Source organism: Phacochoerus africanus, chromosome 14 (assembly GCF_016906955.1).
Source record: "Phacochoerus africanus isolate WHEZ1 chromosome 14, ROS_Pafr_v1, whole genome shotgun sequence".
NCBI classification, from domain to species: Eukaryota; Metazoa; Chordata; class Mammalia; order Artiodactyla; family Suidae; genus Phacochoerus; species Phacochoerus africanus.
Window position 1 is genome coordinate 15,252,897 of NC_062557.1, and position 15,851 is coordinate 15,268,747.

The 15,851-nt window shown below is 40.4% G+C and overlaps 1 protein-coding gene across 3 annotated transcripts in view; it reads right to left on the reverse strand.

The window, feature by feature from the left end:
• The window catches only part of DDX42 (DEAD-box helicase 42), a 50,539-nt gene that overhangs the window by 12,516 nt on the left and 22,172 nt on the right, over positions 1 to 15,851 (reverse strand). For 2 of the 3 annotated variants that reach the window (XM_047756956.1, XM_047756955.1), the window contains exons 4-8: positions 10,286 to 10,347; positions 8,966 to 9,002; positions 7,983 to 8,132; positions 3,401 to 3,505; positions 710 to 829 (exon numbers count right to left, since the gene is read on the reverse strand). In XM_047756956.1, the coding sequence (XP_047612912.1) occupies positions 710 to 829; positions 3,401 to 3,505; positions 7,983 to 8,132; positions 8,966 to 9,002; positions 10,286 to 10,347 (474 nt within the window). The remainder of the gene's footprint in view (positions 1 to 709; positions 830 to 3,400; positions 3,506 to 7,982; positions 8,133 to 8,965; positions 9,003 to 10,285; positions 10,348 to 15,851) is intronic. The other variant, XM_047756957.1, reaches the window with a different exon arrangement.

Consider the following 15,851-nt stretch of genomic DNA (forward strand, 5'->3'; position numbering starts at 1 on the left):
GAAATAGCAAAAAAAAAAAAAAAAAAGGTATTGAAGAAAATCTGGGGAAGGACAAATGACTATTAATGACATTTATCTCCAACGGGACAAAAATATCCCAGACTGTGCATACTGGTTATGGATTAATAAGAAATTCCCCTTAACTTCTTGATTCGTAGGAAATGATATCATCACTGCTAAATTTAAAAAAAAAATTCGTCCCCCTGAGAAGATACAGACTACCTATCTATATATTGAATTGGATATCTATCCAATCTCATCCATATACTGAATTGTGCAGGAATGAATAAAATCCATATGTAAATGGGAGACAGAAGCTATTATTTTTGGTTATAAATGAGAATTTTCAGGCCACAGACAAAGGAATTCTAATCAGTAACAGTGCTAAATGTCTCCCCACACAAATCTTTTTTTTTTTTTTTTGGTTCAGTTTAGGCCTAATGAACAGTTACTTCAGATCAATTTTCAAGACATTTATCAGACACAAAAGAACATTTCCCAGCCCCTTAGCAACTTCAGAGTGGTAAAAAAATTCACTTTTGCTCTTTTAGAGATTTCAAAAATTCTATCCATGTCAATATAATTCTGTACTGTACAATATTCTGTACAGTATAATGCTGTTTGCTTGACTTGCTAGTTTAAAAAAAAAAAAAGTAACAGTCACTGAATGCCATTCTACTTCACTTTTCTTTCATTATGTTTTACGTACCTGGCACTGTATTGGAGTGGGCTGTGTGTATTCAGATTTCCGAATCTGGTGCATCAGTTGTTCATCAAACCCAAAATGAGCAAAACTACTTCCTGGTCTAGGAGGTGCAGCACCAGAAACCTAGAGTTAAAGACAACTTGCAGGAATGACTTGTACTTCAAAATAAATAGCACTGGAAGTTCAACAGTATTTACCTGTATCTAGCATTTACCTGGAGTATGAAGAAGTGAAAATGTTGCCAACAGCCTACACTGTTTGAAAAGGTAAAATTCAAACAATAAACAGATCTAAAACCTCAGAAAAAAAACTCCAAGGTAAGCATTCCTGAGATAACAGTCATTTGATTTTAAATGATAAAGGGTCCAGGAATCTCTTAAATCAAAATTAATTTTCTCATCAGAAATAAAAAGTAATGTTCAGTAAATTGGAAAAAGTCATTAATATTTTCCCCATTTGCATAACTATTAATCAGGAGGTAGAAAAGATTAAATTTACTCTTGAAATAAAATGAAGAGTGTTAATGAGCTCCAAATTAGGACGCATCTATACCTACTAGTTATAAAGATACTATCTACTGTCTCCGTTTTCAGTTATGCCTGAAGAGCGAATGCTCCACTTAGTGATGATTCAGACACGGCCAACAATTGTTTGAACTGTACCAAGGTGAAGAATGGGGCTCAACTTCCAACGGTGACAACCTTTCAGTGCTTCTTGGGTGTTGTTGATATTCCCAATCAGGATTTCACTTACAAGTTTTTTTTGAAGGGATACTTCTTAGAAAACAGACAAGCACACATAACATGCGTGCACACACAACCCCTCAGCAAACAGAAGTTCTGATATCAAGTAGCAACTTATAAGGTCAGAAAGTTGCCCACACCAGAGGAAACATCACTGTTTTATCTGTGTGTTTCACTTATTATCTAGTAGCACCCTCAACAGTGTGGCCACTGTGCATCCCAAAGCTTTTTAGTGGACAATTTAAACTAATATTCTGATATCGGTACATGCATGTTTTCAAAAGTTAAATTCATCTGGAGTTCCCATCATGGCTCAGTGGTTAACGAATCCAACTAGGAACCATGAGGTTGTGGGTTTGATCCCCGGCCTCGCTCAGTGGGTTAAGGATCCAGCGTTGTTGTCAGCTGTGGTGTACGTCGCAGGTGCCACTAGGATCCCGAGTTGCTGTGGCTGTGGTGTAGGTTGCAGACGCGGCTTGGATTCCTTGTTGCTGTGGCTCTGGCGTAGGCCAGTGGCTACAGCTCCGATTCGACCCATAGCCTGGGAACCTCCATATGCCGAAGCAGCGGCCCCAGAAAAGCCAAAAAAAAAAAAAAAGTTAAATTCATCTTCTAATAAAAAAAAAAAGTGTGCCCAAGTTCTCCTCTGGCACAGCAGGTTAATAAGTACCTGGCACTGTGGAGTTCCTGTGCGGCTCAGTGGTAATGAACCCAACTAGGATCTATGAGGATGCAGGTTCGATACCTGGCCTCACTCAGTGGGTTAAGGAGCGGGTGTTGCTGTCAGCTGTGGTATACGTCACAGATGCCACTAGGATCCCGTGTTGCTGTGGCTGTGGTGTAGGCTGGCAGCTGTAGCTCCGATTCAACCTCTAGTCTGGGAACTTCCATATACTGCGGGTTTAGCCCTTAAAAGGAAAAAAAAAAAAAAAAAAGATTCAGTGTTGTCACTGCAGGGGCTCTGCTTTGATCCCTGGCCCAGGAATTTCCACATGCCATGGGCACTGCCAGAAAAAAAAAAAAAGTTGTGTTGTATATAATTTTAATTTCAAAATAGTCTAAGATTTCACATATCTGTTCACTTTTATTAATCTTGCCTCCTCTTCATGAAGATGAGGAGCGCCTCTGTCTTCATCTCTAGCCCACCCAACATAGTTCTTATTCTTAGCACACTGTTCTCAGTGAGGAAATACTTGATTAGTTTTAAGGTCACATGACCTATGGTTCCAACACAACATACAAAGTTGACTGAACAGATACATAGAGCACTCATGTGTATCACATTTAAGGAAAAAACAACTGGGATCAACAGTGTCTTAGGAGCACTGGGACCCCTGCACAGTGGGTTAAGGATGTGGCAATGCCACAGATGCGGCTTAGGTCTTAACTGTGGCTCGGATGTGATCCCTGGACTGGGAGTTCCACATGCTGCAAGGCAGCCAAAAATAGAAAGAAAAAAAAAAAAACAAAGCTATACTAAAATAGAAGACTAAAACAATAAAATCAAGACATAAGAGCCAAAGCCATACTAAAATAGAAAACTAAAACAATAAAATCAAGACCTAAGGCCCGAGGGGAGTTCCTATCACGTCTCAGCAATAACAAACCCAAGGATCCATGATGACTTGGGTTTGATCTCTGGTTTTATTCAGTGGGTTAAAGATCTGGTGTTGCCGAAAGCTGTGGTGTAGGCTGTAGGCTCTGATCTGGCGTGGCTGTGGCTAGGCTAGCAGCTGCAGCTCTGATTCGACCCTGAACCTGGGAACTTCCATTTCCAGGTGCAGCCATACAAAAAAAAAAAAAAAGAGCCCAAGTGATCTAATTATTACTGTATAGAGATAGTTCAGGGACCACTAGAAAAGAAATTCAAGGTTATTTTAGTTTGTATAAGCAATATCAACTCTGGACTAATTAACATTCATATGAATATTTGCCTTAATGGCTGACTTACCCGAAGATTGAGCTTATGTCGGAGATCTATTAGCTGCTGTGGGGTGAGGTTGGTTATCTCTTCATGTTCATTGTAAAAATTTTTTTCAAATGGTGGATAGTCAATCTGCAGGTCCAATTATTCAAAGTTAGTCTAGAATTCAAGAGTCAATCCTGTAAGTTTGATTTTAATGCAAAATAACCCTTTACAAATATTATACAAGTAAAGCCATAACTAGCTAGAGAGAACAAAGGAATTCATTTTATTCATGATACAAATTCCAAAAGCATGGCCAATACTTTTTCTTATTCCTGTTTTCAATATTAACACCAACCTACTTCTTAAGGAGACTCTTAAGGACACCTCAGATGTGAACAGCCATGATGCAGACTAAGCAATCGCTAAAGCCAAAGACTTGTGTGTTCCACTCTACAGCACTTAAATACGTTTTGGAGTAAACTGTTTACCTTGACCCAGGCATTTAAAAACATTACTAATATTTCCTTTGGGGAGAGCCCTGCCTTTAGAGGGAGCTCTATTATTTTTAAAAACATGTAACTATTGGAGTTCCTGTCATGGCACAGTGGTTAACGAATCCGACTAGGAACCATGAGGTTGTGGGTTCGATCCCTGGCCTCGCTAAGTGGGTTAAGGATCCCGCGTTGCCGTGAGTTGTGGTGTGGCTCGGATCCCGAGTTGCTGTCACTCTGGTGTAGGCCGGTGGCTACAGCTCCAATTAAACCCCTAGCCTGGAAACCTCCATATGCTGCGGGCGCGGCCCTAGAAAAGGCAAAAACACAAAAACAAACAACTCCCCCCCCAAAAAAAACCACATGTAACTATTTACAATAAACTTATTTTTTAAGGAGAACTTAAGTCTTTGATAGATGGTCAAAAATCTCTTAATTCTAGACACAGCCTAAAATTATCTATGCACAATCAACAAAAAGAAAATCTCCTTTGGCATTATTAGTAAGACGTTTTGTTATGCTCCCCACAATGCCGCACTAGGCCATTAAGAGGATTTTCTTCAGTTCTCTTATCGGAATGGAGGCTCCATGAGGGCAAGAATTTTTGTCTTTGTTAACAAAAATTTACAATATATAAATTTTTACATCTAATTTTTTTTTTTGATCCAAAAGAAAAAGAAAAATGAAAAAAGCGGTATCTTTTTTCTCCTCTGCTGGCAGCCTGCCCATTTTATTAGGACAACTTTAGGATATCCCAGACATGATGAACTTTGAGCACTTTGTCGAGTACCTCATGTGTTTTATTAGACAACAATTTCAAACATTTGTATGTTTTTTTCTTATTGGCTTTTCACTCTTTATCATGGATGTACCCTCCTAGATTAGTTTCACATATTTTGTTTCATTTGCCACATGTAAAATACCAACTCCTTATGTGGTAACAGCTGCACAAAAGGAAACAAAAAAAGTGAAGATAATCCTTACTCCAGTCTAGGGCAGCAATTTTCAAACTTTTTCGTCTCAGGTGCCCTTTACACTTAATGAAAACACCAGTTTTTGTAGGTTAACTATTGATACTTACTTTATTAAAATTAAGACAACTATAAATTTTAATTTATAACTGATTTAAAAGTAACAAACCTATTGCCCTTTCAAATAAATGCTTCAATAAAAATTATCTTTATAACATTGTTTTACATTTTTGCAAGCCTTTTTAATGTTTGATTTAAAAGAAAATGCTTCCTACTGCATCCAAATTGTTGTGATACATTTTTATTTATTTATTTATTTTTTTGTCTTTTTGACTTTTCTAGGGCCACACTGCAGCATATGGAGGTTCCCAGGCTAGGGGTCCATCGGAGCTGTAGCCACTGGCCTATACCAGAGCCACAGCAACGTGTCTGCAACCTACACCTCAGCTCAGGGCAACTCGGGATCCTTAACCCACTGAGCAAGGCCAGGGATCGAACCCACAACCTCATGGTTCCTAGTCAGATTCATTAACCACTGAGCCACGACGGGAACTCCAATACATTATTTTGATCAAAGAAAATTTGGCCTTGTAAAAGTAGGAAGCTGGAAGAGCAGAGAGTATTTATCAATAACCTTTCAGATACTTGTGGACTTATTCTTCTTTGATACCACACTAAAACTCCACAAGTGGTCATTTCTTAAAGGTTATTTTCATTGTGTAATCCGAAACCATTATCAATAAACATGTTACATTCTAATTCATGGATCTATCCTGCACTTTGAATGGAGCCTTTACTCACACACATTTTTTTTTGTCTTTTTGCTATTTCTTGGGCCGCTCCCTCGGCATATGGAGGTTCCCAGGCTAGGGGTCGAATCGGAGCTGCAACCACCAGCCTATACCAGAGCCACAGCAATACGGGATCTGAGCCGCGTCTGCAACCTACACCACAGCTCACTGGCAACGCCGGATCCCTAACCCACTGAGCAAGGGCAGGGACCGAACCCGCAACCTCATGGTTCCTAGTCGGATTCGTTAACCACTGCACTACGACAGGAACTCCATCATGCACAATTTCTTAACATCATGCACTGGCCATCTAAAAATACCTGATTCACTGAGATGGTATGCAGATCATCTAAAACATTTCATTACATAATTAATAAAATACATATATTACGTTTGACTAACATCATCACTTTCATTACAACAGACTTAGAAAGCTGTCAAGCTCACTGTGGTGAATACGTTTGTTTCTCAACTTCCCATTTTTGCTTGAATTGCTACCATTGGCAATAAATACTTTAAACTGTTTTCCTTGATATGTCACTCATTTTCTCAAGTGAAAATGGTGTTCCATGAAAAAAAGGGAGCTAGTTCAGCTCACAACTCAAACATCTAAGTGTCCTTCCTTGAGACCACTGCTTTCTTTGCCCTTCCCATTTTGTCAAACAGAATAAAAGACATGAAACGTAAGGGTCAAGATTTAATAAAAAATAATTTTTACTGTTTCATCAAAGACATTCTTTTTTTTTTTTCTTTTTGGCCACCCTAAGGCATATGGAGTTCCCAGGCCAGGGATCTGATCCAAGCCGCAGTTGTGACCTATGCCACAGCTGTGGCAACCCTGGATCCTTTAACCTACTATACACCTGGGAATTGAACCTGTGTTGCATGCAGAGATGCCACCAATCCCATTGCATCATAGCAAGAACTCCATCAAGGATATTCTTAAACGAAGCTGATGCTTTTTTTTTTTTTTTCCCTTTTTTTCCTTTAAACTGAGATGGTCTGGCAGGGAGGAATACACTGACTACTAGAACAGTTGCTACCACTGTCTTGATTCATCATAAGATGCCAGCATTGCTTTTAGCCATTCATGCAAATGCTGAGGCAGTGAAACAAGCACATAATCTTGGCATTACTATGAAAACTCCTAGAGTTCCCGTCGTGGCACAGTGGTTAACGAATTTGACTAGGAACCATGAGGTTGCAGGTTTGATCCCTGGCCTTGCTCCATGGGTTAAGGATCCGGCGATGCCGTGAGCTGTGGTGTAGGTTGCAGATGCGGCTCAGATCCCGAGTTGCTGTGGCTCTGGTGTAGGCCGGTGGCTATGGCTCCAACTGGAACCCTAGCCTGGGAACCTCGATATGCCACGGGAAGCGACCATAGAAACGGCAAAAAGACATAAAAAAAAGAAAATTCCTTTAACTTTGTAGACTCCCTGAAAAGATCCTTCTAGGAATCTTTAGACCACACTTTGAAAACCACTGTTGCAGATCTAGACTCACTAGGGTACACAAGCTCTAGTCTCTTATTTAACATGGTTCAAACACTAAATTCCCCCGCCCCCCGAGTGAGTATACTGATAACTTCATTTCCTTTTCCCGGTTTACAGAACCTGTGACTCTTGGTTTCACTTTTAAGGAACAGTCTTTCATCTGCCCCAGATCTGGGAGAAATAGTAAAGACTTACAACAATTAAAAAGCAAGCCAAGGAGTTCCCCTTATGGCTCAGTGGTAACGAACCTGACCAGTATCCATGAGGATGCAGGTTCGATCCCTGGCCTTGCTCTGTGGGTTAAAGGATCTGGCATTGCCATGAGCTGTGGTGTAGGTTGCAGTGGTTCGGATCCCGAGGTTGCTGTGGCGTAGGCCTGTGGCTATGGTGTAGGCCAGCAGCTACAGCTCTGATTTGGCCCCTAGCCTGGGAACTTCCATATGATGCCAAGTAGCAGCTCTATAAAAGACCAAAAAAACAAAACCAGTACCCCAGTACAGACTTTGTGGGGTAAAAGTAAAAGACAAATACTGCATAGGAACTCCCTTGCAGGCCCAGGGACTCATTGTGAAAGGAAAATGGTAAGTGATGGTCTGAAAAACAACAACAATTGCTTGAAAATAACTCTTGGCCTAAAAAGGAATACGAGCAAGTGACTCAGCTGTACCTGGGTACAACAATATAACCTACAAAGTTTCAACCACTCAGCCACTTTCTGACTCTGGCACTTGACAAAGACGACAAAAATCCCAAACAAATATTCTCGTGATATAAGCAGTATGAATCAAGAGTACTCTGATATCAGGGAAACCTAAATATGAAAGCTGAAGAGCTGTATCAGCTTGAAAGAAGAGTTAAATTCAGCAAGAAACACCAACCTCTGAGTGATCAATGGGAGGAAGAGGATCAATGATTTTTTTGGAAGGTGCAATTGGATTCCCATCACTATCATATTCCAAATTATCTTCCTCCTCCTCTTGGACGACACCAGCAGTTGGATTCTCAGCCATGTACCGAAAATAAGCTTCCTGCAGGAAAGCACAAGAACATAATCATACCCAGATACAAATGAGAACATCTCTGCTCCTGTAATTAGTGCACACAGTGTACCAGATGACTGCACAGTATAAATACCTACCAAGTAAGGCAAGACTCTTACTAGCAATGATTCCTTTAACAACAGCAGTATTCAGAGGGACTATCGGAGGAAACGAGTAAGACAATACCATAAAATGATTTAGCTTGCTTAACAGAAGACTTACAAATCTGTCTGTTGCACGGCCTTCCTGGGATGGGGTGTCTACCAACCCCACCCAGAGCAGTGAAACACATGCTGTGGCTTTACCAATCCAAGTTTGGAAGTTGACACTGATTAGAAGGGTCACAAACCTGGAAAGGACTATTGCTCACTCTGGTTCCCTTCTCACAATCCCACAACTGAATGGAAAAAAAAAATTACTAAAGGACAGTCATTTAATGTTCCAACTTAAAACACAAGAACCACAAACAGAACCCTTAGAAACAGATAGAGGATAGATGTTGCTAGAGGCCACCTGTAGATCCCCCACTACTCTACTCCTTATCAGAACATTAATTTTGAATTAAAAAAAAATCTAGCTGAATAAAGCTCATATTTGTTTTTGATGTCAATGGCTGAACCATAGTTCTATCTTCAACATAGGGGAAAGCCACGTGAATCTTTACAATACCAATCGGTCACCCTCGTAGAAAAGGAACAAGTCAAATGACATTCCCTGCTGAACATCAGGAATGGCCATCTCAGTAAAGGCAAGCTCTAGCTTGTCCCCAGTACAGACTTTGTGGGGTAAAAGTAAAAGAGAAATACTGCATAGGAACTCACTTGGTCATCTTCCTCTTCAATGTCATCTCGAATACCCCTGGAAAAACAAGCGGAGAAACAAACTTCCCTGCAAATGTTCCACATACCCAGCTCCATACTTATAGCACATTAGTGTTGAATTCCATACAGCACAGGAACTCTCAACACTAACAATAACAAAGCAGCAATAAACACACTGTAAACTAACCATCCATCATACATGTCTGGCTTCACTCTATAAGCTGAAGTTTGCATTTCTTTTGAATGGGCTATGGTACCCCTAGAAAAGTCAAATACTAACAAGAATATAAGGAGTAAAATCTTTTGAAGGTAGATACCCAAGGATCCTAGCTTTGTCAACCCCATACGACAAACACCATCGTGAAAAGGATTTTATATTTAAAGAAACAAAAAACATGCATTTGGTATACACTAAAAAGAAGGTTACAACTTCTTAATGTGCCCCAGAGTTTCTGGTTCTGGAGCAATCGTATTATATAAAAATCCTTGGGAAAGAGAGAAAAACTACATCAACTTTTTAAAGATTAGGACTAAAATTCCCAAACGGTTCACATGGAGAAGTGGACCATTGCCACTTGCCCCTCTCAGGAACTCTAGAAAGAATGGTTGCTTAGTTCCCACCACCATCTCTTTTTAATCAGACTTTCTGCCTAACCTAGGCAAGCAACACCACCAATGTAGGGAAGCTGGAAAAGAACACGAGACACAATAATCACCCAAGGGTGGGCTGAACCTCCATGCGGCATAGGAACCTTGGGGAGGGCCTGAGCACTGAAGGCCAAGCAGAAGGAAAAGTCCAACCATGCCTCCTTGTGCTTGGTAGCAAAAGCCTTAAGAAGAGTATGTTCAGCAATGGAAAGAAGAGACTTCTCTTTCCTTGAAAATAAAGTATTTCACATTCTGACTGCTAAAGGGCTTTATTATTTATTAATAATATACATAGTTTTTGTGACATAATCACCATTACTTCTCAAAATCCATCACATATGCATAAACCTATTTTATATTAGTTATCGGACAAAACGCAGAACCAACCCAAACTCTAATAATGATGCTCTCTTGACTCTCACTGTTAACTCATTCTTGTGTTTACTAAACTATTTATAGTCGAATACCAAATAATAGTCTACCAAAGAGAAAGCCTTTTAACTATTACAAATGCAAAGTTATTTCTATTACCTACAGAAATGTTATTCAAAATACATGAATAACTTCAAGTCAAGACATTTGTGTGTTTTAATTTTTCTCTATAAACTTTAGGCTTTACAAATACTATGGCAATTCTCATGTAACTTTTTGAGGGAAAAGAAAACAACTTACTTCACGTTTTTTCTTTCTTTGTCCTTTTCTTCAAGCCTCTTCATGTCTCTAGCTGCTTGATCCTAATGAAACAAAAGGTCATACAGAATCAGCAACTAAAAATCCTGAAAGGGGAAATTTCCTTACAAAGAATTTTTAGATCTGAACAAGCACTACCAGAGTTTCAAGCTATGCATTTTAACAACTGCATTCTAATGCAATCGAATTGTTTGGCAATTCTTTTTCAAAGAGCAATATTCAAATGTTCTCAAAACTTGGCTATACATGGATTGCATAATTTTTATCTGCAAATATACCATGTATGGAAAAATTAGCAAAAATGCCTGAATGCTCACTTTTTTTATAGAGTTAATGTTATAATTATGGCTGCAAAAGGCCTTAAATTCAGGCATATCAGCCTTCTCGAAGTGTAGCCTACAATCATTTACATCAGATTGCCAAAGGGACTAGTAAAAAATGCAGATTTCCAGATCCAGCTCTGGAAAGGTGGTTCTCAACCTGGGACAATTTTGTCCGGAGGGAACATTTGGCAATGTCAGAAGACGTTTTTGGCTGTTCAAACTTGGGGTAGGGGCTTGTTACTAACATCTAGTGGGTAAAGGCCATAGATACTGCCAAACATCCTACAATACGTAAGACAGACCACAAAACAAAGAACTATTCATTATTCAGCCTCAAATGTCAATAGTCCTGAGGCTGAAAAACCCTACTCTAAATAAACCTACTAAATCAATCAGAATCCTTAAGGGTGGACTTAAATGCATGCATTTTTTTCCATTTTCCATAGGCAATTCTTTTTTTTTTTTTTTTTTGGTCTTTTTGCCATTTCTTGGGCTGCTCCCATGCATGTGGAGGTTCCCAGGCTAGGGGTCAAATCAGAGCTGTAGCCGCCAGCCTATGCCAGAGCCACAGCAACTCGGGATCCAAGCCATGTCTGCGACCTACACCACAGCTCACAGCAACACCAGATCCTTAACCCACTGATCGAGGCCAGGGATCCAACCCACAACCTCAGGGTTCCTAGTCGGATTTGTGAACCACTGACACAACCGGAACTCCTCTGAAGGCAATTCTTATACACAGTAAATTGATAATTATTGATCTAAATTAAGTCTTTGTTTTATATATGTGAAAATCAAGGTCAGAAGAATTAAGTAATTTCCCCCAAGGTTAAAACATATTCTGCAAAAACTTCTACTTGTTAAAACAACATGAGGAGTTCCCATCATGGTGCAGCAGAAGCGAATCCGACTAGGAACCATGAGGTTGCAGGTTCAATCCCTGGCCTCACTCAGTGGGTTAAAGATCCAGTGTTGCCATAAGCTGTAGGTGGAGGTCACAGACGAGGCTCAGATCTGGCACTGGTGTGGCTCTGGAGTAGGCCAGCGGCTACAGCTCCGATTAGACCCCTAGCCTGGGAACCTCCATATGCCACAGGTGCAGCCCTAAAATGCAAAAAGAAAAAAAAAAAGAAAAAGCAGCATGCTCTCACTCTTCTATCACATAGCCCCCAGGTCTTTTGATTTCTGATATTTGATAGAAGACTAACTGAAGAAAAATATTTTCCCACCATAAAAAAACTACAACTCAAGTGTTATGATAAACGGTTCTAAATGATGGCTTCAATATCAAGAAGACAAAACGGACTAATGGGATTCTGGTGAACTAGAAAAAGCCTGCTTTGTCTACAGCATGCAGCCATTTGCTCAGCAACTGGCCTGTTTCCTGTCCATGCAAGAATGCAGGGCTAGGCTTACCAGATTTCCTCCCCACCCCTGCCTTTTTTTTTCCCTTCTCTTTTTTGGCCTGGAAATGCAAAAATTCCTAGGCCAGGGGCTGAACCTGCACCACAGCTGTGAAAATGGTGGATCCTTAACCCACTGAGCCCTAAGGGAACCCCCAGATTTCCCACTTTTCAAGTCTGAACTTCTGGGCAAAATCTCCTGATCTTAAAAATGTTGGCTCTTATTTTTAAAAAGCAATGTTTATTAGGCCAAACTAAAACACATTCATATTGGATTCTTTCTTTCCCTACTCCTTAGAGGAGAGAGAAAATCTTGGCTGAAAACTTCAGGTAACAAGTAATTGAGGAATCCAGAAGGACTTTATTTCATAAGCAATAAAGCAGCAGTTTTCAAGCCAAGAGGAGCAGTACAAGAAACATGCTTTAGTCTAATTACTCTGAGTTGTATACCATATACGTGGGAAAGCGGAGCCTAAAGCATTAGGAGAGAATTTAGATCAGGCAAGAGTTAATGCAGGTATAAAGTAAGACGACCACAGTGGAAACAGGAAGAAAGAGATGCAAGAGATACTGTAAAGATGGACAGAAACTGGCAAATGACGAGAGGAAAGGCAGCATGATGTAATGCACAAGAGGTAGTTCTCAATACTACTAAGCAAGAAAAATTAGAGTCCCAGCTCTGCCACATAGTGCCATTATGATTTGGGGAAGGGAAGTGAATTATCTTAAGGTTCATTTTTCTTATTAGTTAAAAAGTTATGTTTATATATATTTTTTCTGCCTACTCTCCTTTATATTCTGAGAATTAAATGCAGCAAGTCATGAAGGTGCTTGATCCCCTGCTAAAAATAAAATGTGACAGGCAAGTCAAAGGAAGAAATTAAACTCAACGTCACTGTATGAATATTAATGCCATTAAGAGAAATAAAGCAAAAAACCTGATGAGGAAAAAAAAAAAGATAAATTGGGTTTAAGGTGTGAGGGGACACACCATTGTAAAAATGGCCAGTAGGCTTCTAAAAAAGCAGAGCTGAAATCAAAGAGACACTATGGAACTAAAGATATTAATTATTCACATGTAAGTTAGAGTAGATGAGGTCACTAAGGAATATAAAAAGAGTGAAGGCAGCATATCAATAGAGAGCTGTAGGAGAATCATTCAAAAAACTGGAAGAGGATCACAAGAATGACAGGTAATGGTCAAATGGCTATGTAAGGATTTTTGGGGGGGGTACAATAATGGAAGTAATATTTTTTAAGAGTTATGGAACTACAGAAATGCTGATGAACGAAATGATATGTCTGAGATTTACTTTAAAATAATCTAAAAGAGGAGTTCCCGTTGTGGCGCAGTGGTTAACAAATCCGACTTGGAACCATGAGGTTGCGGGTTCGGTCCCTGCCCTTGCTCAGTGGGTTAAGGCTCCGGCATTGCCGTGAGCTGTGGTGTAGGTTGCAGACGCGGCTCAGATCCCGTGTTGCTGTGGCTCTGGCGTAGGCTGGTGGCTACAGCTCTAATTCAACCCCTAGCCTGGGAACCTCCATATGCTGTGGGAGCGGCCCAAAAAGACAAAAAAAAATAAAAAACAAATAAATAAATAAAATAAAATAATCTAAAAGAGGGATGAAAGGTGTTAAGGTAACAAAAGATTGACCAAAACCTGTTAACTGATAAAGCTGGGTGGGGGGCTCATTTTATTCACTTTTGTATGTGTCAAAATTTTTCCTAAGAAAAAAGTAATTAAGTGAATAAACAGAAAAGTCAGAGAAATAAGGAGCAAAATGTAAAATCACAAAATTCAGTGACAAGCGTTTTAAGAAAGAGGTCACAAATTTCAATTTCTACAGCGAAGTCATGAATGTTGATAAGAAATAGACATTATGGGAGTTCCCATTGTGGCTCAATGGAACGAATCCAACTAGGAACCACGAGGTTGAGGGTTCAATCCCTGACCTCACTTGGTGGGTTAAGGATCAGGCGTTGTCATGAGCTGTGGTATAGGTTGCAGACATGGCTTGGATCTGGTGTTGCTATGGCTGTGGCATAGGCTGGCAGCTGTGGCCCCAGTTGGACCCCTAGCCAGGAAACCTCCATATGTTGCGAGTGCGGCCCTAAAAATTAAAAAAGAAAAGAAAAGAAAAAGAAATAGACATCATGCTTGTATTTTAAGACTTCCAGGAGACAGAATTGAGATTGCAGTGCAGAAGGACTGGAGCTCACCTTCTCTCCTAAGACCAACAAAATTACAACCAACTGTTGAGCAGCCTTCAACAAAATAGACTGCCAACTATCAAAAAAGATATCCTACACTAAATGACAAAGACGAGGCCACATCGAGACAGTAGGAGGGGTGATTACACGATATAAGCAACCCCATACCCACTGGGTGGGCAGCCCAGAGACTGGAAAGTAACTATACTACAGAGGCTCACCCACCGGAGTCAGAGTTCTGAGCCCCACGTCAGATTACCATGCCTGGGGATGCGGCACTGGGAGAGGAAGCCCCCAGCAGGGCTTGAGCACAGGAGCTCCACGGGACTGGGGGAAACAGGGACTCCACTCTTGAAAGGCGCACACAGGCCCCACTTGCACTAGGTCCCAGGGCAAAGCAGAGACTCCATATGTATCTGGGTCAGACCTGTCTGCAATCTTGGAGGATCGCCTAGGAAAACAGTGGGTGACTGTGGCCCATTGTGGGGGAAGGATCTTGGAGGCAAAGATCTCAGGAATAGTCATCAGCATGAACTCCCCCAGAGGTGGCCATTTTGGAAAAATCTGGCTCCACCCATGAGGGTGGAGAAGCCCCAGACCTAACAACAAACCAGATGGGGACACAGCCCCTCCCATCAGCAAACAGGCTGCCTAAAGACCCCACACAGCAGCCTCCAATCACACCCAGAGACAAAGCCCCACCCACCAGAGGGATAAGAACCAGCCTCACCTACCAGTGGGCAGGTAACATTCCTTCCCATCAGGAAGCCTGCAGCAAGCCCCCATACAACTTCAGGCACAAGAGAGGCTATAACCCTACTGTCTGCAAAAAGGAGACCATACAAAAATACTATACAAAACAAAAAGGCAGAGGATTATGACTCTAATAAAGGAATAAGGAAGAAAACCCCAGAAAAACAGATAAGTGATCTGGAGATTAGCAACCTCCATGAAATAGACTTTAGACTAATAATACTAAAGATAAGCCAAGATCTTGGAAATAAACAGGTGTCAAAGACTGATAAGTTATGAGAAACATTGAGCAAAAAAATACAAGATTTAAAGATTAAGCAAGCTGAAATGCAAAATACAATTACTGAAAAATTCACTAGAAGAAACCAAAGCGGAATACAGGAGGCAGAAGAACGAGTGAGATGGAAGACAGACTGGGGGAAATCACTGATGTGGAACAGAAAAGAGAAAAAAAGACTGAAAATAAATGAAGACAATCTAAGAGAACTGTGGGACAACGTTAAATGCACCAATATCCATATTATAAAGGTGCCAGAAAGAGAAGAGAGAGAGAAAGAAGAGATAATAGCCAAAAACTTCCCTAAAACAGGAAAGGAATCACTCAAATCCAGGAAGCACAATAATTACCATATAAAATAAACCCAAGAAGGAACACCCAGAGACATAAGTTAATCAAACTGACCAAAATTAAAGACAAAGAGAAAATATTGAAAGCAGCTAGGGGAAAAAAAAAAAAAAAAAAAAACAAATAACATACATGGAAATCCTGATAAGGTTACCGTGGCTGATTTTTCAGCAGAAACTCTGCAGGCCAGAAGGGAGTGGCATGATAAAGTGATGAAAGGAAAAAAACCTAC